The sequence below is a fragment of the Cervus canadensis genome, chromosome 4, assembly GCF_019320065.1.
Source record: "Cervus canadensis isolate Bull #8, Minnesota chromosome 4, ASM1932006v1, whole genome shotgun sequence".
Taxonomy (NCBI): domain Eukaryota; kingdom Metazoa; phylum Chordata; class Mammalia; order Artiodactyla; family Cervidae; genus Cervus; species Cervus canadensis.
This window is the reverse complement of record NC_057389.1, coordinates 102,665,115-102,686,729: the sequence shown is the minus strand read 5'-3', so window position 1 is coordinate 102,686,729 and position 21,615 is coordinate 102,665,115. Positions and strand designations below refer to the sequence as shown.

Sequence of the window (21,615 nt, the reverse complement as noted above, 5' to 3'; positions counted from 1 at the left end):
GGGGCAAACCGCATCCTAAAGAGACTGAGCCTGCAGGAGCTCTGGGCACACAGGAGGGGATCTATGAGAAACCAGAGGAGAAAGAATCAGGCCTGGCCCTGCCTCTGCCTGCTTCCCTGTCCAGGAGGGAAAATGAAAAAGAAAAATCGAACTATAATAAAAGACTTAAAAGTGTATTCCCTAGTTGTAGTCACTGTGCTATGTTTAGGGAAAATGTTAACAATAGGGGAATCTAAAAGAAGTGTCCATGGGAACTCTTACACTCATGGCAACTAGTCTGTGACTCTAAAATGATTTTGAAACTAAAAGCGTCTTTTAAAAAGTCTGAGTTCTGGACTTCCCTGGTGATCCAGTGGTTAAGAATCTGCCTGCCCATTCAGGGAACACGGGTTCAATCCCTGGTCCGGGAAGATCCCACGTGCAGAGGAGCAACTAAGCTCAAGTGCTGCAACTTCTGAAGCCCATATGCCTAGAGCCCACGCTCCGCAACTGGAGAAAGACTGCTTGCAGCAACAAAGACTCAACACAGACAAAAATAAAGTAAATAAATAAACAGTCTGAGTTCTGCCTCGGAGTGAAGGGAACGTGGAGTGAAGAGCAAGTAGTCAAGGGAATTCCCTGGCAGTCCAGTGGTGAGGACTCTGCGCTTCCACTGCAGGGGACACGGGTTTGATCGTTGGTTTGGAAACTAGATCCCATAAGCTGCGTGGCATGGCAAAAAAAAAAGAAGAAAAAGAACAAGTAAGCAAAAGGAAGGAAATTATGGAAGACTTACTGAAGGAAGAGGCATTTGAGCTGGGTCTCGAGGTATTTGAAAGGCAAAAAAAAAAGAGAGAGAAATGGCAACTTGTAAGCTAAGGACCCAAGTCTTACAGCTCTTGAGTACAAAAGAAAGACTGGAAGGAAATACGTGACTAGTGACTGGAAGTGTGGGAGCAGCTCTTCTCAGAGCGGGGACTTGTGGGTTTAGCTTTTATTATACTGTTTGATCCTCTCTGTGATCTCCAACAATTACACACGACTCTCCTAGGTGGGAAACTAAATAAGTGCTATTTTTAAAATGAGTAACACTTTGGGAGAACCAATGACAGAAAATTGAACTGTATCAGGAAATTCACAAGGAAAACATCAACCTGCCTCCCCCTACACACTCCCTTACACACCCACACCCACACACCCACCCACACACACACACACACACACACACCCACCCCACACACTCACACTCACACACACACACACACACACACACACACAAGGAGGAAACTGCTGTGTTTCAGGATGAATCAGAGCACAAGGAATTAAAATTCTGGAATGCCACGACTTTGGAGATAAGCTTTTAAACGTTGTGATTTTGTTTTTTCATCTGGAAAGTTAGTGGAGCGTAAATTCCTCCTCTGCTGCTCCCCATCCTTCAGATAATGTTTGGGGACTTTTCATCCTTTGTGAGAAAATAAGGAAAGGAGGCAGAGGGCATCTGGGGTGGAAATAAGGAATGGAAGGAGGCACGTGCCTTGTGGGCACAGAAGTGTGGAGGCTGGGAGTGGGGAGCAGGGGTCCCCGGACACCTCACCTTGCGGTCCAGGTTCAGGGGTTTTCCCACAAGTGGCAGGGTGATGAGTTTCTTGATGCCCTGGCTCCAGGCCCCTGAGAAGAAGTCAGCCAAGACGCCGTGACTCTTGGCCTTCTCAGGCCCAGACAGGTAGCGCTCTCGGACCACCTCGGCCAGCTGTCTGCAGAGAGGAGACACGGGCTGATGGGCCTGGGGCGCAGGGTGAGCTCAGAGGTGGCGACTGGCCACCTCTCCCAGGAAGTGGTGCCCCCATGCCAGTCCATCCTAAACTCCTTCTAGATGCTTGCTGGCTCAGCTGACCGCCTGCACTATTTGTTACCTACCATTTGTCTCTAAATCAGCCCATCTTACCTTTTTCCTTATATAATTTTACTTTAAAAAAGAAATATTTGGTAAACAACAAGACCTACTGTATAGCACTGGGAATTGTATCTTATAATAATCTATAACGGAAAGGAATCTGAAAAAGAATGTATACAAGAATATACTAATATGTATAAAAATATATTAATATATAAGATAAAATATATAAATATAAATAATATATAATAATATATAAGATCATTTATATACAAATAACTTATAATAATATATAAGATAATTTAGATCTAAGTACTAATTTATATATATAACATATATAATATATGATAATAATATGTATATATTTGAATCACTTTGCTGTATTCTTGAAACTAACACAAAACTGTGAATTAACTATGGTGGTGGTTTAGTTGCTAAGTCGTGTCTGACTCTCAGGAACCCATGGACTAATACCCTCCAGACTCTGTCCATGGGATTTCCAATTTAAAATCGGAAAATTTGGGTTCCTCAATAATTAAACATAAGACAAGTCACTATATGATCCAGAAATTTCACTCCAGAGTATATACCCCCCAAAGAATGGAAAAGCAGGTGTTCAAATAAAAACTTGTACATGCATAGCAGCACTAGTTACAATCACCAAAAGGTAGAAACAACCACGTGTCCCTCAACGAGTGAGGGAGTAAATGAAGTGTGATCCGTGCCTGCAAGGGAGTACTATTCAGCCATAACAAGGAATGAAGCACTAGCACATGCTGTAACATGGATAAACCACGGAAATACTACGCTGAGTGAGATAAGCCAGACACAATGGACCACACTGTGTGTGATCACATCCACGTGAAAAGTCCAGAACAGGCAAATCCAGAGAGACAGAAAGCAGACTCGTGGTTGCCAGGGGCTGGGGGAGGAGGGGATGGGGTACCTTTTAGGGCCGTGGGGATGTTCTGGAAGTAGACCAGAGGTGAAAGTTGTACAACAGGTGAATATGCTAAATGCCACTCAACTGTTCGCTTTCAAATGATGATTTTCATGTGAATTTCTCCTCAATTTAAAGAAGTCGTTCATTGTGGGAGCTCCCTGGTAGTCCAGTGGTTAGGACTCTGCAATTTCACTGCGGAGGGGTCGAATTCTATTCCTGGCCAGGGAGCTAGGAGCCCACAAGACGCGTGGGGTGACTAATCATGATAACAAACAAGTTAGCTGTGTTGGAGCTCATGGTGGGGAGACCCTTGAATGCTGCGCTAAGTGGACTTGATTCCCTGGGAATGGGGAATGAAGAAGGATCTGGAACAAAGAGGAACCCAATCAGTGAGTCCTTGCTCTTGGAGTCCCACCCAGACAGTGTCACCAAACCGCTCGACTCACCTGTGGGCAATGGCCAGAAGGGTGAAGCCATCCACGGGGCGCCTGGCCAAGCAGTTACCCAGATCTCGACGAAGCCTCACCCACAGCAGGGGCGGGAAACGCAGAAGCTCTTTGCTGGGTGGGGTCCAGTCTTGGTACACGCTCTGCAGGACCTCGTCATCCAAGGACAGGACATCCTTTAGCTCCGCCTCTGAGAGCCCATGCCTGTGGAAAGGAGGGACGGACATGGGAGCACGCCTGTGTCTCCTGCATTTGGAGGACGCAGAAGCCGAGGGAGGGACAGATGTGACCAGCTCTATGGCATCCTGCCCATCACTGAAGGTTTGGACAGTGCCTACCACTAGCTGATACTCACACCTGGGTCCAGCTGTACCCATCAAGTAAGGCATTTCCTGGTCTTTCCTTCTTTCTCATACCTACAGAACCCTTAACCATCCCTCCGCCAACCTCAGATGAGTCGAGTGGCACAGGAAGATAAGTAACTTAGGAAAATAATGCATAAACCACCTCCGTGTGTTCCTGCCTGAAAAAGGAAGTGGCTTTAAACACGATAAGCATCGGACTGGAGTGGCCTTCATAATAGCTGCAAGCGTTTGCCTGGAAAAACTGAGACTTGCCACAAATTTCCTCTGGGTTGGAGAACAAGCAGAGTTCATTTCAAAGCAGATGAGAGAGGGAGGCTGGCTTCTGCTTACAAGGAATACAAACACCTTGTGTGTGTGTGTTTTTAACTCCCTGATATCGATTAGTCTTCATTTTGCTGGAAACACTTCCCACATTCTTTACACATACAGAATACCTGCTCACTTGTAATTTTCTGTTTTCCATCGAGGTAGGTATTAACATCAGTGTTCTCTGAGATCTCTTCCACTGAGATCATCTCATCACAGCTATGTCACTGGTGGTGTTCTCCACAGTTTCCCCGTTGGGGTAGCCAGGCCGTCTCCCTAATCTGCTTTCCTCCTCTTGACAGGTCTTTCCAAACCAATATTCCTGGGAGCCACAACATGGGGGTTTACATGGGGTGGTCCAGTGTTTCCTCAAACATTTCCTCTTTCAGAATAGAATCTTCTGGGATTTCCCTGGCAGTCCAGTGGTTAAGACTCTGTACTTCCAATGCAGGGGCACAGCTCTGATCCCTGGTTTGGGAATTAAGATGCTACATACCTCGAAAGTGAAAGTGAGGGTCGCTCAGTCACGTCCAACTCTTTGCGACCTCATGGACTATACATACAGTCCATGGAATTCTCCAGGCCAGAATACTGGAGTGGGTAGCCTTTCCCTTCTCCAGGGGATCTTCCCGACCCAGGGATCAAACCCAGGTCTCCCACATTGCAGGCAGATTCTTTACCAGCTGAGCCACAAGGGAAGCCCAAGAATACTGGAGTGGGTAGCCTATCCCTTCTCCAGCGGATCTCCCTGACCCAGGAATTGAACCTGGGGTGTCCTGTATTGCAGGCAGATTCTTTACCAACTGAGCTATGAGGGAAGCCATGTACCTCGAGGTGCAGCCATAAGGAAAAACAAACAAACAAACAATAAAATCTTCTTTCTCAGTCTTCAGGATACTCTCGATACAAACCAGGCTTGGATTCTCTCTTTGTGGTTTCAGGCACAATGAATGGCTTGTCCACCAAATCAAAAAAATGCGACATCCCAAGAGGCTTTCAACCTGGATATCCAAGGGAAGCACAGCCCCACACTTCTCTGGCATCACATCCCTCTGGGTAGGGACCTGGCCAGTCCATTCATTCTCAGAGAAGCAGAGGGCTGCATCCTGGAAGGCCATGACATCAGTAAAGCATGGGCACTTTTGCTTAACCCCTGTTCATGGAGTGTCATCTCTGTGCTGCCCCCTGGAGGACAGAGAGCTAGGGGCCCACGAAGCTTATCTTCTAGTGCAGAGAGCCACATAGAAAACAACCGGGAAAAAAAACACACACACACACAAACAGTAACACCAGTTGCTAGGAAGAAGATAAGCCAAGTCACAGGAAGGAGAAAGACAAGGTAAGTGGCAGGGGAGAGATGGTTCTTGGAGCATGTGAGCCCCTCTGATAAGGTGCCCTCAAGAGCTGGAATTGTGCAGGAGGGGGCCTTCTTCCGTTTGTCAGATGGGGAAACTGAGGTTTGTGTATTCATGGTCCTGGATGGCCAGGGGAATAGGAATTCAATTCCATCCCTGCTCTTGAAGATGTTGTGTCTCCTCAAGTCTAGAGCTACGATGTCCAGTATAGTTGTCCCCAGCCACACACAGTCATTGAAAGTTAAAAATTAGTGAAATTTAAAATCCGGTTTCTGGGATGGATAAGCTGCCTTTCAAGTGTTTATTTGCCACACGTGGCTCGTGGTTACCACTTTGGACAACGAGATATAAAGCATTGCCCTCATTGCCAATACTCTATCGGACGGTGCTAGAGATGTGCACTGGGGGATGTGCCTAAGGTCACAGATGAACCACTAGGTTAAGAGCCCTTCTCCTCCCCAAGACATCCCTTGACAATGTGGACCCAAAGCAGGCACCTCACCTGCCCCCCAACATGGGACCTTCCTTTCCTGCGCTGCAGACAGGCTCTGTGTGTGAGGTCACACCACCCTGCATTTGATGCTGGCCGAGGGACCTTGGCCAGTGATGTCTATTTGCAAGTATAATCCCATTCTTTCAGCAGCCATATACAACGGACACTCAGCTACCCACTCTGTACAGAGGGTGTGTGAAAAGGCCACAATGCATGCCTAACACAGAGCTTCTCAGCCTCCCACTGTGATGCTGAGGGTCAGATCATCTAGGATGCTAGCAGAGTTCCTAGCCTCCAACCACTAGGGGTCAGCAGCATGATAGGTGAGAGATGATGTGATGTGCTCTGTTGTCACTTCAGGCATGTCTGACTCTGTGACCCCAGGGACTGTAGCCCACCAGGTTCCTCTGTCCACGGGATTCTCCAGCCAAAAATACTGGAGTGGGTTGCCATTCCCTTCTCCAGGGGATCTTCCCAACCCAGGGATTGAACCCCTGCCTCTTACATCTGCTGCATCGCCAGAAGGGTTCTTTACCACTAGTGCCGCCTGGGAAGCCCTGACAGATAGATAGACATGTATTGTTGTTCAGTCATTAAGTTGTCTAACACTTTGCAACTCTTTGCAGGCCTGTGGACTGCAGCATGCCAGGCCTCCCTGTCCCTAACCATCTCCTGAAGTTCACCCAAGTCCATGTCCATTGAACTGGTGATGCTACATAGACAGATACATAGACAGACAGAAGGAAAGAGAGATAACCTAGACCAATGCATGGAGACAGAAAGCAGATTAATGGCTGGCAGGGACTGGGAGAGGAGGATGAGGGGTGAATGCCGACGGGGACAGGGTCTCCCTTGTAGGGTGAGGAACCATTCCTCATGGTTAGTGGTAGCACAGCACTGTGAATGTACTCAATGCTGCCAAACTGTACACGTCAAAAGAGGGAACTTTATGATATGACTGATACTGGGCTGAAAAGCGTTCCTCAAAATTCATGCCCATGGGGACCTGTGAATAAGACCTTATTTGAAACCAGTCTTTGGGGAAGTGGTCAAGATGAGGTCCCACTGAGGCAGGCTGGGACCTGGGACCTGGGGCCCTTTGCTGCAGTGCTTGCGCCTGGACAAAGCTCTCCTCGAACAACAGAATACAAACAAACTGTAAAGAACTGAAAATAGCTTCACACGTGCACCATTGGGGAAATTATGGATAGGACAGAAAGAGACCAAAAACCCAACTGCCACTTCTGAAGAGCTGGGAGCAAAAGTAGGGTGTTTCACATGCCCCCTGCCTACCACCCCACCAAAGGGGTGGACAAACCACCTAAGCTACCCCTCCAGCTCGACCCCTACCTTCACCCGAATAAGGAACCAGCTCACTGGGAGCAAGCAAGCAAAGGAATTTGTCATTTGTTCTCCCTCCCCCTCTGCTGCAGCGATGCATGCATGCTAAATTGCTTCAGTCGTGTCTGAATCTTTGCAACCCCATGGACTATAACCCACCAGGCTCCTCTGTCCAAAAATACTGGAGTGGATTGTCATGCCCTCCTCCAGGGGATCTTCCTGACCCAGGGATGGAACCTATGTCTCTTGCATCTTCCATTGGCAGGCAAGTTCTTTACCACAGATGCCACCTGGGAAGCCTGTGCTCACAGCAGAAGTACCAGGAAAGCCTTGCCTGAATTTCTTATCTGGTCTCTGATCCATTTCTATTGATTGAGAACGACAAGAACCCCAGTCAGTAACAGTACTGGACAGAAGTGAACCCTAATCCAATGAGTGATATCCTTCCAAGAAAAGAGGGAAATTCAGACAGAGAGACACACAGGGATGGGACCACAAGATGACAGAAGTGGAGATTGGAGTGATGCTTCTACAAGCAGAGGAACATTGAGCATGGCCAGCAACACCAGAAACAAAGGAAAATGCCTAGAACAGATTCTCCTTCAGAGCCTCCAGAAGGAGTGTGGTTCTGCTGACACCTCGATTTCAGACTCTGGCCCTCAGAATCATGAGAGAATATACTTCCATTGTTCTAAGGCACCCAGGTTGTGATTTGTTACGGCAGCCCTTGGAGAAGAATGCATGCGTACTCTCTCAGTTCAAAACAGTGAGCACAGCAGAGACTCACCGGGAAGACTCAATGTAGCCCAGCACGCGGGCCACCAGGAGCCGCCCGTGTGTCTGCTCCAGGCGGGCACACAGCTGTTGCATCCCCTCCTTAGCAGTGGAGGCCAGCGGGGCTGGCACAGTGAAGGAGGCCCACTTCCGGGCCTCCTCGAAAGCCAGCCTTAGCCGCCCTGGGTGTCCACACTCTGGGAGGCTGGCCCAGAGCATGTCCCTCTGCACCGGACTCAGTGTCCTCCTCGAGGCAGCCAGCAGGAGCTGGATCATCTCCTGCCCTTGGTTTCCGGAGAGGGGTTTCACCTCCCAGTAAGCCCCTCGGTCTGTGAGCACCTGCTGCATGGTGTCTAAAGCCCCCCGCTGTCCAGAGCAGGCCGAGATGATGAAGTGGACCCTCGGAGGACATTTGGGAGGCAGCCAGGGGATCCTCCTAGCACAGCGGACAGAGTCCACCTCATCCACCGAATCCAGCAGGATCACAAGGGACTCAAAGTTTCGGCAGGAGACAGTGTGGAGGAGGATGTGGAAAAACTGGACCACCCTGGTGTGGGCCTCTAGGACCTGGGCAGGGGGCAGGGGTAGCCCATAGGCCAGGCACACCTGGAAGCAGATGCTCTGGAGCAGGCCTCGGGGCTCAGAGCTCATCTGTGACGTCCCCAGAAGCCGCAGAATGGTCACTGTCTTGCGGCCGAGCAGCCCCGGCATTTGCTCAGCCAGCTTGCACATCAGAGCAGTTTTTCCGATGCCGGGGGGTCCAAAAAGCACCAGGGGTGGGTGGGGGTGGCCATCACTCTGTCGCAGTCGCTGCCCCAGCTGGGTCAGGAGCTCCTGGCGCCCACAGAAGGTCCGGTTGACCTCGGCACTGAGTCCCAGGTGGTGGCGGATCTCCTGGTAGAGCCACGCCGACTCCTGCCTGCCCGCCTCCAGCTCCCGGAGGCACTCAAGAACCTGATGGTTAGCCCTGGCCACAAACTGTTCCCCCAGCTCCTTCAGGTATCGGGCGTGAGCCTTGTTTTTGGGGTTCACCAGGTCCCGGCTCCACGTTAGGTGGTGGGCCTTGAGAACTCCAGGCTGCCGGTCAGCAATGCGCTCCTTGAGGTTGCTGAGAAGGTTCTGGGCATCTGTGTCCAGGCAACCATCTGCAAGACGGTCCACCATTTTGAGGGCACAGTCTTCCAGGATGTGCTTATTGAGGTCTTGGATCTGTCTCAGGAAGATGGTTGCCCCATGATCCCCAACTGTTGAGTTCAGCAAGGCCCGTTCTATTTCCCACTCAATGACTGCAAAAGTAGAAGAGAGTGTGGTCAGTGTTATGGCATCAGCTGGCTCAAATGGGGACAATTGGGAGACACATTCCAGGAATGGGAACACTGGAATTCAGGCTTAATGTGGGCCAGAGTCACTTGGCATAACTATAGACAGCATGCAAAGAATGGGCTCCAGTGTGTTCCAACAAAACTTTATTCATAAAAACAAGCAGTGGGCCAGGTTTGGCTTGAGGCCACAGTTTGCCAGAGTCACTTGGGGGCTCACAAAAACCGACATGGCTGGACCCTGCCTCCAGAAGTTCTGATTCTGCATGTCGGGGTAGGGCCCATGGTGTGAATTTCCAACAAGCTCCCAGGTGATGCTGAGACTGGGGTTCAGAGGCCACACCAAGAGTGGCATTGATTTAGCAACTATTCACAAAGAGCTGACTCGTTGGCAAAGACTCTGATGCTGGGAAAAACTGAAGGCAAAAATGGGGCAGCACAGGATGAGACGGTTAGATAGCATCACCAACTCAAGGGACATGAATCTAAGCAAACTCTGTGAGATAGTGAAGGACAGAGGAGCCTGACATGCTGCAGCCCATGGGACTGCAAATAGTCAGACATGACTTAGCAACTGAACAACAACAACAGAAAAATCAAAGATACCTTGGTGTAGGCAACACACAGATGGTTGTGAAGCAGTCTCATCATAAAACAATGCCATCAAACTCAAAATAGTTAAATATGGAGTTTATATAGCCCTTAAGTATGGCCCCAAAAGAACTGAGAACAAAAGCTCAAACACTGGTGTGCAGGAATTGTTCATTTCAAAAAGGTTAATTTCATGCTATGTGAAAGCTGCCGTAGATAACTTACAAACTAATGTGTTTGAGTGTGTTCCAATAAAACTTTATTTATAAAAACAAGCAGTAGGCTGGGTTTGGCCCTTGGGCCATGGTTTGCTGACCCCTGTCCCAGAGCATGCAGCAGCTGCCCTGAGGACCTGTATCTTCTAGAGCCAAGAGCCCACACTGACTTCTCCTTGGAGGCCTTTGTTTTGAAATAGCAATCAGGTTTGAGTTATTTTTGAAGCTGCCTTGGGCTCATCAGAGGCTCCCAGATCTCTGCAGCTGAGTGAGTCAGGCCCTTGGAGACAGGACTCAGTCTCAGAGCCAAAGACAAGAGCCACTCAAAAGTCTTCCTTGGTCTGACCCCACAACCCCCTTAGCCTCATGAATGGAGATCAGAGACGAAGGCAACTCACAGTCCTTAAATGGGATCCTTCTTGGACACATTTTGGCATGAACCAATCCAAGACCATCTGTCTGCTAGCAACAGGCTGTGTGACCTTGGGAAAAATCACTGTACCTCTCTGAGTCTCTGTTTCCTCCCTTTAACATGAGTACTAATCCCAAAATTGAAAGGACTACTATGAGGATTTTCTATGAAATAATGCTTGTGAAAGCTGAGCATATTATGCTGAAGGAACAAAAGGTTACAGTCTGCAATTTTATCTTCTGTGACATGGTAGAAACAAAATAAATGAGATGGAGTTGGGTTAGGGCCTGCCAAGGCTGGGGTTTGTGGGGAGGGGTGAGTGCAGCTCTATATGGCAGTGGGAGGGACGCTTGTGTATCAACCATGGTGGTTACTTGAAGCTATACAGGTGATAAAATTGCAGAGAAAGAAAAGGCTCATATACACACATGCACAAACGGTTTCTGTTAGTCTCTCTGTATTCTAACAATGTCCACTTCCTGGTTATAACACTGCACCCTAGTTATGCAAGATGTTACTTTTGGGGAAATCTGGTAAAGGATACATGAAACCTCTTCCTCTTTTTTTTTTTTTCAATTTCCTGTGAAACTCTATTTCAAGATAAAAAAAATTTTTTTAAGAAAGTTTAGCATGGGCTTGAAAAATAATATGGTCTAAAGGTACTGTCTATGATGTGCCCTGACCTCCACACCCATTCGTCTTTCTGCTGATGTCTAGGAATTTCTATTTGTTCTTTCAGATGGGACTTACTAATGGGTGAGGTTTGACATGATTGCTTAGTGATCTTATTGTTGAATCAGATCACGGCTGAGACAGGACCTTTCAGATCTCCATAACGACTCCCCTAGGTACTACTTCTGACTAGTTCTATTTTACAGATGAAGAAACAGAGGCGCCAAGCCTCCCAGAAGTCAAAGCGGCTGGAAAAGGGCAGGGCTGAGATATTAATCTGGGCCCATCCTGAAGTACAGAGCCCAGATGCTGAGTATGACCTCAATGTCAGATATCTCTCTGAGAACAATTGGCGCACTTGGCTTTGTGTCATAGAGCAAGCTATAGTGACATAGTAAGTGCTCAATAAACAGTGGACTTATTATTATACACACAAAAGGTGTATTCAAAATTGGTCTGTCATTACTAGTCTTAACCAAAGAGTCAAGGTTAGCATCACCTGTGATGTCAGGTGGGCCTCAGGTACTCCTGACATGATGGGATGGGGAGGGAATTTCAGCTCTGTGGTCTTCCTCCCCCACACCTATAATCCCAGTCAAATCATGAGAAAACACCAGCCAAGCCCAGACTGAGGGACATTCTATGAAAGGCCTGGCCAGTACGCCTCAAAACAGTCATGAAAAACTGTCACAGCCCAGAGTAGCCTAAGGAGACAAAGGATGGAATGCAGTGTGGAATCCGGGGACAGAAAGACATTGATGGGAGAACTGTAGAAATCCAAATAAAGTCTGGAGTCTAGTTACTAGTCATGTACAGGTAGTAAATGTTGATGTTCATTTCTGAGTTCTGGTAAATGTACCTCGATCATATAAAATGTTACTCTTACATAAGTACAAGAAATCTACACGATCTTTGTAGCTTTATAACGTTGTAACTTTTTTGTTAATCTAAAATTATCCTCAAATAAAATTTTTAAAAATTGGATATGTCATTACTAGAATGACTATATATATGATAAATAGCAGTCAATATATTTTAATAAAATAGTATTAGTATAAATGACTACATTCAATACCTTTAAATAAATCAATATATTTAATATGTTGATCAAGTGAATTTATATATTTTATAGTGTGGTTAATATAAATCCATATATTTAATATTTTATAACACAAATTCATATATTTAGTAGCATGGATAACATGAATTCATATAGTTATTAGTTTGGATAATATAAATTCATATATTTAATAATGTGAGGGCTTCCCTGGTGACTTAGTGGTAAAGAATCTGTCTGTCACTGTAGGCGACGCGGGTTCCATCCCTGATCCGGGCAGATCCCAGATGCCACAGGGCAACTAAGCTGGTACACCACACCTATTGAATCTGTGCTCTAGAGCCCGGGAAACGCAACTACTGAGCCCGCACTGCAGTTACTGAAGCTGTCACGCCCTAGAGCCTCTGCTTTGCAACAAGAGAAGCCACCGCAACGAGAAGCTGGTGCACTGCGACTGAAGAGTGACCCCCACTCTCTGCAACCAGAGAAAGCCTGCGCAGCAAGGGAGAAGACTCAGCACAACCAAAATAATAAATGAAATTATATAAAAATAATGTGGGTGATGTAAATTGTCATACTAATAAAGCGCAAACTGACGTTACTAATCCGTAAATAATGAAAACCTGTTTCTTACTGAAAGAACCTATTTCTTTCCTGAATCAGCAAGCAATGGGGCAATGGCTTGATCTCACTGCCTTTTTAGGAACGCCTTTCTGCTAGCCCGGTGTGGAGGATGGAAGGGGCAGAGGATGAGGTGAGAGGTGAGAGGTAAGGGACCAGCAGGGAGCTAGGTGATGGACTCAGCACAGTGGGGAAACTCTACTCCCCTCCTTGGACAAAAGAGACTCCTTCTGCCTGTGCTTCAGTTTTCAGAGACAGGTACATTGATGAAGGACAGTTTCCTCAGTAGCAGCCGGCTCTCGGCTAGCCTAGGGTGACCCACTCTTCCAGTTTTCCCAGAACTGTCCTGGGTTTGGCCCTAAAAACCCTGAATCCTGGGAGGTCTTGGTCTCAGGTTTATGGGGATGGTGGTCATCCTAGGACAAGTCCCCCAAAGCCAGGAGCCTGCCTGAAAGAAGGAAAGGAGCCAGGAGAGAAGAACCCTAAGAGGCTGAAATTAACCAGGAGGTGACTACACTCTCTTGGATCAGAAAAACAGTCTTTCTCAGAACTGGGCCTCCGGGAGCTAGGCTGGTTTGGCACTTATAGAATTGCAGGCAGTGGTGTCTGGCTCAAGCGTGATGTGTATTTTGAACACCTGGGCGTTTCCCGGGGACCCCGAGGGGAGTCTGGGCAGCCTCACCTGACCGGTAGTAGTGGTGCCACTGCTCCTCGCTGATGAGCCCCAGCCTGAGGGCCTCCTGGGCTCCGGAGCGCAGTGCAGAGATCAGGGCAGCCTCCTCGGGCCCAGAGGCCTCCCCAGGGCCCAGGGCCTGCAGCAGGTAGGCGGGAGGCACCGCGTTCTCGTCCCGCCAGAAGCGCTGTGCCACCAACTCCAGGTCCCGGGGTCTGGCGGTCAGGTGAGCCTTCAGCGCCTCCCACTCCTTTTCCTTGATCCGCGTGGGGATGGGGCAGGGGCCGTACTGGTCACCCACGAGGGCCTAGAGGAGAGAGGGGTGGAGAGGGGTGGCATTGGGTTCAAGTCTTGGCTTAGGCATTTAGCTCAGTGACCCTGGGTGAGTCATGCCGAGCCCTTAAAATGAGCCTGGTGGTTGTTCCACACAGATAATTAGATTAATGTAAGCAGATCGATTAGGGGTCCCCAGAGAAAGAGAACCAGTAACGGCTTTCTTGACATAAGAGAAACCATTTTGGCCTAAGCCATTTTGTGATTGAAGCCTGGCCTCAATGCTTGCCCTTGAACACATCTAAGTAATTCATTATCTTAAGGGAAGTGAGACGATGCAGGAATAAAGGAAAAGCAGTCAAGAAACAGTCCAATAGTCCATATGTTAGGGGGAACCACTGACTAAAGCCACCCACACTAGCCAGGCCCAATAGTGACCACCTGCATGAGTTAATAGGGGGTCCTGGTAAGGGATGCAGAACCCCTTGAGACGGGAAATGTCAAAAGGTGGTTCAGCGGTAAAGAACCTGCCTGCAATACAAGAGATGCGGTTCCATCCCTGGTTGCGGAAGATCCCCTGGAGAAGGGAAAGGCTACCCACTCCAGTATTCTTGCCTGGAGAATCCCATGGACACAGGAGCCTGGAGGACTACAGTCCATGGGGTTGCAAAAACATCAGACATGTCTTAGCAACTAAACAACACCAAAGAGACTCTAGTTCATATATCCTACCAACCTCCCAGGATCCTTCTCGCTGGGATCCACCTTGGCTGATGTGATGCGTGCACCATCAGGAAGGACCCAGAGTCAGAGTACTTGGCCAGAGACAACCCAGCAACCAAGCCAATTGCCATAATACCAGGAACTGGAAGCCACATGGCAGAGCAGTTCTCCTGGCTTCCCGTATTTTACTGTTCTCTGTTCGGGCATACTTTCCCAATAAAGTCTCTTGCTTTGTCAACATGTATGTCTCCTCGGACAATTCATTTCTGAGTATTGGACAGGAGCCTGCTCTTGGGCCCTGGAAAGTGTTCCCCTTCTTGCAACACAGTGATAAAACAGACACCTAGTTCCTCTTCAAAGGATATACATATAAAATATCTTTGAGTTGTGCAGGAACTAAGACTCCTACCCAGGTGGAATATAGGGTGATGGTGTAGACCCTCCTGACTTCAATCGACCAAAGCTTGGACACTGTGGACCTTGGTCCCAATTCTAGGCTGAATTCACCTCTGCTCAAATCACTTCATGAATATGCATGCCCCCTTGGCTTAAAATTTTCTCAATTTTGCTGCTCAGGGAGACACTGCTTTGGAAAAAGTCTCTGGTGTTTTCCTGACCTGTTGCAAGTAACAAGCCCTTCCAGGCTTCCCTGGTGGCTCAGTGGTAAAGAATTCGCCTGGCAATGCAGGAGATATGGGTTTGATCCCTGGTTTGGGAAGATTCCACATGCCTCCGGGCAACTAAGACTGCGTACCACAACTACCGAGCCCACGGGTCACAACTACTGAAACCCTCATGCCCTAGAGACCGTGCTCTGTGATAAGAGAAGCCACTGCGATGAGAAGACAGTGCACTAGAATCAGAGAGTAGCCCCTGCTCGCTGCATCTAGAGAAAGCCCACGTGCAGCAACAAAGACCCAGAGCAGCCAAAACTAAACTAATTAACAATTTTTTTAAAAAGAGCCAATCTGGAAAGGGAGATGGTGAGATTCCAATGCAGACTATCTTCCCTGCAGAACATCTTCCCCGAACATGTATATTGAGGCAAACTCATGATGGCTGCTAGCAGAAAGCAGTGACCGAACAGTGTTGGGCCCCTGCCTTCCTGGACCTCAGAGTCTTAACAGGAGAAACAGGCTTCAGTCTGAGAATTGCACCAGTGTCAGTATTTCAGCTGTCATCCTCCTAAGAGGAAAAGGCAAATTAGGTCACACGAGGGCTGTGGAGTCAGAGAAACTCCCCTGAGGGAGTGAGGATCAAGCTATAGAATAAGACACGGGAAGGAATGCCCCTGGCAGGGGGCCTGCCGGGGAACAGTACATCCAGAGGCCCTGGGATATACTGTGCGGGAAAGACAGGGTCTACAGGACCAACAAAGAAGGGGCAGTACAGGGAGATAAGGCCATCCCCTGGGATGCTTTTGCAGGGCTTTCAGAGACCCTAAGGTTTTGATCTTACTGCAAGAATATAGGAGGCCTTCTTTCCACCCTAAGCATGCTTGAAGAAGGTGCAAACTGGAATTCAACAGAACTGGGCTGGAGAAGGCCTAGGACAGTGGACCCAAAGTCTTGAGTTTCTTCATTATGTAAAATGGAAGCAGTCAACCCTCCCTTCTTCACTGGGACATACCAGAATATTCCAGGGGGTGTGCACCTGGGAAACCTGGATCACTGGAATCTGTGATGATGGTGTAATGGAGCCGGACCCTAGGGGACAGACCCCACCCCCATATCCTCACCTTTAGCTCCTCCCTGAAATACATAGAAAATAGTATCTGATGCACATTTCCTGACTTGTCTTGAAAAAAAAAAGGAAAGTGTGAGTCGCTCAGTTGTGTCCAACTCTTTGCAACCCTATGGACTGTAGCCCACCAGGCTCCTCTGTCCATGGGATTCTCCAGGCAAGAATACTGGAGTGGGTTACCATTTCCTTTTCCAAGGGATCTTCCCATCTCGGGGACTGAACCCAAGTCTACTGCATTGCAGGTGGATTCTTTACTGTCTAAGCTACCAGGGAAGCCCAGTGAGAAAACCCTCACCAAATGGAAGAAATTCACTTCGTGATGATCATGAACACATAGCCCCCAGACCTATGGCACCTTAGGACTGGTAACGTTAACCCCTGTGATACCACCCTGTTACCTCACCATCAACCAATCAGAGGATCGTGTGAGTTGGTCCCATACCCCGCAACTCTATTCCCTCACCTGGCCTGTAAAAATGCTTTCCTGAAAGTCAGCTGGGAGTTCAGGGGTTTGGAGCACCAGCTGCCCTGGGCTCCTTGCTTGGCACCTGCAGTCGATGCTGTGCTTTCCTTCATGACAACTCAATGTTGGGAGATTGGTTTTACTCTGCGTGGGCATGTGGATCCAAGTTTGGTTTGGTAACAGCAAGGTGTTGAAGAGGATTCCACTCTCCAACTGCCTTTCCTGAAGGAAGAGCCTTGGACAAGCAAGAGGAGTTGGAAAAGACGTAGCCAGCCAACCACATGCTCTCCGGAAGGAGGCAGAAGATACAAGGCACTCTGTCTGTAAGACCAGAGCAACAGGAATGGGAGGAGCTTGAAAGAAGCTCAAGTTGCCACCACCAGGAGCAACTCTCTGGAGATGCTGGAGCTGCAGGTGACTCGAGAGACCCAGAGCTTCTAGAAGGAAGTTCCATGGGGAGCACTGCCTAATGACTTATTTACCAGAGAGGTGCCTCTCCAAGGGCCTCCACTGCATCTCTGAGTTTTGTGGAAAGCCCCCTAAACCAGAGCCACTGAAGGAGAATGAAGCTGTGACTCTCAACAGTTAGAGGGGAGATACCTGTTTCAGGAGGAACACAGGAAGTAGCTAAAGGTCAGCTTGCGGCCCAAGGAACCCTCCTGGAAGGATCTGCAAAGTCCCTGGGCCTTTCAGGCCTAGGGGAAGCTCTGAAATCACCCTCCCTCCCGTCCACCCTCCCCCATGCCACATGGAAGCTGCGTTGCGCTTTTGGCTGCCTGCAATTTTGGTTGCAAAATGGAAGTCCTCCTGGAGTTCCTTTTCTCCCCATCTCCCTTTTTTCTTTACAAAACTTTTTTCTTTTCTTTTTTCCTTTGAAACTCAACAAAATGATCAATCATCAGTCTCAACCATCAGCAAAAGCAGAAGACTGGGGGGAAAATTCACAAAGGAGATACGTAAGTCAGAGGATTTGGTTGTTGCTTAATCACTCAGTTGTGTCCGGTTCTTTGTAGCCCTTCAGGCTTCTCTGTCCATGGGATTTCCCAGGCAAGTACACTGGAGTAGGTTGCCATTTCCTTCTCCAAGGGATCTTCCAAACTTATGGATCAAACCCACATCTCTTGCATTGGCAGGCAGATTCTTTACCACTGAGTCACCAGGGAAGCAACTCAGAGGGTAGAGCCTTTCAAATATTAGACTGTATTTTAAAGCAATAATAATTAAGATAGGGAGCTATAAACTCATTATTTTGCAACAACTTTTTAAGGGAAAAGAATCTGAAAAAGTATACACATATCTATGCATTCATACTCAGTTGCTTCAGTTGTGTTGATGCCAAGCTCCTCTGTCCGTGGGATTTTTCAGGCAAGAATACTGGAATGAGTTGCCACTTCCTCGAGGCTCCAGGGAGTCTTCCCTACCCAGGGATCAAACCTGAGTCACCTGTGACTCCTGCATTGCAGATGAATTCTTGACCTGCTGAGTCATTATGGATGTATGTAACTGAATCACTTAGCCATACACTTGAAACCAACACAACTTGTAAATCACCCATAAAGTAAAAATAATAAAGAATTCAATAAAGTATAAAGAAATGAAATCAAGTGATTCAAACTTCCAGTTATAAGATAAGTAAGTCCTGGGGATGTTATGTACTACATGGCAACAGCAGTTAACAGTACTGTAGGGTATATTTGAAAGCTGCTAAGAAAGTAAACCCTAGACATTCTCATCACTATTTACCTTTTTCATATCTATATGAGCAGCTGGGTGTCAACTAATATTATTTAATAATCATTTCACAATATGTGTAAATCAAGTCATTATGCTGTATACTTTAAACCCACACAGTGCTGGATGTCAGTTACAGCTCAACAAAATAGGAAAGAAAGAAAAATTGATGTCAACCTACAAAGAAAACTATAGGAGGAAAGAAGGAAAGCAGAGTGGTTACTGTACAGATAACACTTAATACATAGTAAAGCTTTTCACATCTGCCACCCAGATCTTAGTTTTTCTTTAAGGAGATGTAATCTCTAAAGCAACACTAAAACTTTCAGCAACGCTGGAAGTGTTCATACCCATGCTGTCCAACACGGTGGCCACTTGAGACATGTGGCCACTGAGCCACTGGCATGCGGCTGGTGCAACCGAGGAACTGAAATTTTAATTCTGCCTGATTTTAATTCACTTGAATCACCACATGTGGTTCGTGGCTACTCCACTGGGCAGAGGGCTTCCCAGGTGGCATTAGTGGTAACGAATCTGCCTGCCGAGGCAGGAGACGTAAAAGACACGGGTTCGATCCCTAGGTCAGGAAGATCCCCTGCGGGGGGGCGGGGGGGGCACAGCAACCCACTCCAGTATTCTTACCCGGAGAATCCCATGGATGAGGAACCTGCTGGGCTACAATCCATAGGTTTGCAAAGAGTCGGACACAACTGAAGAGACTTCGCACACATGCACGCCCACTGGGCAGGGCAATTTTAAGGCCAAATGGGCTTCATGTATTTGTCTTTATTTCCCTAGAAAACAGCTTTTATAATGGAGACCACCTTCTTTTACTTGCTATATTCTTATCTCCAGGACAAATTTTTTTGGGGGAGCTGCTCAAAGCTTGTTTTTGATTAAGATATATTGGGCAAAGATACTTTCTTGACATTTTCTCTCTTTACTTTCCAGGACAGGTTTAGGCAAACTTTCCATCAAGGGCCTAATAACCAATATTTTCAGGGCTGATGGACAGATGGTCTCTGTGGCAACCACTCAGCTCTGCCATTGAAACTGGAAGCAGCCTAGGGTGGTATGTAAATGAATGAGTGTGGCTGTGTGCCAATAAAGGTTCGTTTACAAAAACAAGTAGAAGGCTGGATTTGCCCCATGGGCTGTGGTTTGCTGACCCCCGCTCTAGGATTTATGAGCCAAAATTCTCTAGTTCTTGGTATATTTGAAACTTGGTGATGTAATAAATCAAAATTTTGGAATATCACTTGGTGATTATAACTTAAACCATTAATTGTGAGCTGGAGATTGTTCTGGTATCAGAGAGAGTTTAGTTGGGGAGGAGAGAAGACCCTGATTAGTCTTGCCTAGGGTCAGAAGAAGCTAGCTCCTGAGGCAGGCTCAAAGAAGGGCCATAGAGATTGCTCCCAATAACACAGGGCACACGGGAGAAAAAATATTTGCATACCCTGTAGATTTTCACGTTCTTTATGGTTTTCTAGGGTCTCAAAGTTCCCCAAACAAAGCTGATGATGTGGGAATGCTCAGAGCAAATTCTAAGATTCCTTTGGGCTTCAGCACTCTGCTCTCCCACTCACCTGCTGCTTCCACTTGACTGCTACTGTCTGGATTCCAGTTAGCTCTACAGAAAAATGGGTGCTGTGATCAATTAGCAATGTCTGCCATGGGCAGGCTCTGAAGATTGAGGGTGATAGCAGAAATGCCACCCACTTCCCTCCACTGATGGGTTTGGTCTAGAAACGGAGCCATATCCTGGTGCTAGAATGAGGACTAAGAGTTAATCTGTCCTTCCCAAGAGACTCACAACAAAAGCTGGCCCTATGGATGTTTTCCGACACCGGTCGAGCTCCTCCAAGCACAGTTCCGTGGTCATGAGGTCAGTGGCCTCAGTGTCCCGAATACCCCACCGCAGGTCAACCACCTGGAAATTACAAGCATGGGTTTGTCAGGAAGGTGGCAGTATGGGTGATGTTTTTCCATTCCTTTTGATAAAGGCATAAAGTTTCTTTCAGTCATTTTTTACTTTTGGCTGTGCTATGCAGCAAGCCAGATCTTAGTTCCTGGACCAGATATCCAACCCTGGCCCGCTGCCTTGGGAGCTTGGAGTCTTAGCCACTTTACCACCAGAGAAGGCCCTCTTTCAGTAATTTGACAACCTTTCCTCAAAGAGGGATGTCTGGATTAAAAGAGCTTGAATGACACCTGTAATCCCAGTGTAATCATGATAAAAATATCAGACAGACCCAAACTGGAGGTATGCCATGGGACTCCCAGGCAATTTCCCCCACAACTGTGCTGCTCATGAGTACCAAGGAGAAGACCTTCGTACAGAAGGACAGAAGAAGCTGTCCCAGCCACAGGAGACTGGGGAGCTGGAACAACTGAATGTAACAGAGCCCCTTGGCCTTCTAAATGTAACAGTTCTCCAGCCAGAAAAGAGACACAAACAGCGACAGTCAAAAAGTCTGGCAGTTGCTTAAAGGCAATGTACCAATGTCCATTTCTTAGTCATAACAAACATGCTCCGGTAATAGAAGATGGTCACAACAGGGGAAAAAGTGGGTGGGTGGGAGGCATATGGAGACTCTATCCTATAGGCAATTTTCCTGAAAATTTAAATTCCAGACTCAAACGTTTACTTAGAAATATTTTAAAACATTTTAAAAGAACTTGGGCATTTTCAAACTGTTCCTTTTTAAACGAGGACACTTCCACACTTGTTCACAGAGCTTTCTTTGCAAAGTAGGGTTTTTGCTTGGCCAGAATCAGACGTGGCAAAGTCTCCTGGGCAACTGCATGCTTGTGGTCCTTTTTGGCCTACTGGCCGGAGGTGGGGCAGAGTAGAATGGTTTAATTCAAGCAGTGAAGCTGACCCGGCAGAAAGCTGGGATGAGGAGAGAGTGGGTGGGACTCAGAACAGGCCATGTCTCCCTCAATTCTTTTGTCCAGAGAGAAGGACATAAAATTCCTAATAAACTACAGCATGGGGTAAAAGGACTACAGTACCGGATGTGGCTGGAGGAGGAAAGGGAAAAGGAAAAAGGATCAGCAACTGGGCCTGCACCAGAAACTTCATCTTTCCAGGCCACTGTCTCCCAGCCTGCATCTTGAGGGTGTTTATTGCCTTAGTCACACATTAAAGGGATGCACACGGGGCGTTTCATCAGTGCTTAGCACCTATGTCTTCCTTTATAGTGTTTCTGCCATTGAATCA

The 21,615-nt window shown here is 47.6% G+C and overlaps 1 protein-coding gene across 1 annotated transcript in view; it reads right to left on the bottom strand.

Moving 5' to 3' along the window:
* Positions 1–20,308, bottom strand: part of NWD1 (NACHT and WD repeat domain containing 1) — a 65,097-nt gene extending 44,789 nt beyond the window's left edge. Inside the window, exons 1-5 of the mRNA XM_043464442.1 lie at positions 20,206–20,308; positions 13,466–13,763; positions 7,910–9,182; positions 3,263–3,466; positions 1,574–1,733 (exon numbers count right to left, since the gene is read on the bottom strand). Of these exons, the coding sequence (XP_043320377.1) occupies positions 1,574–1,733; positions 3,263–3,466; positions 7,910–9,182; positions 13,466–13,763; positions 20,206–20,274 (2,004 nt within the window). The 5' untranslated portion in view covers positions 20,275–20,308. The remainder of the gene's footprint in view (positions 1–1,573; positions 1,734–3,262; positions 3,467–7,909; positions 9,183–13,465; positions 13,764–20,205) is intronic.
* Between the last annotated feature and the right edge of the window lie 1,307 nt (positions 20,309–21,615).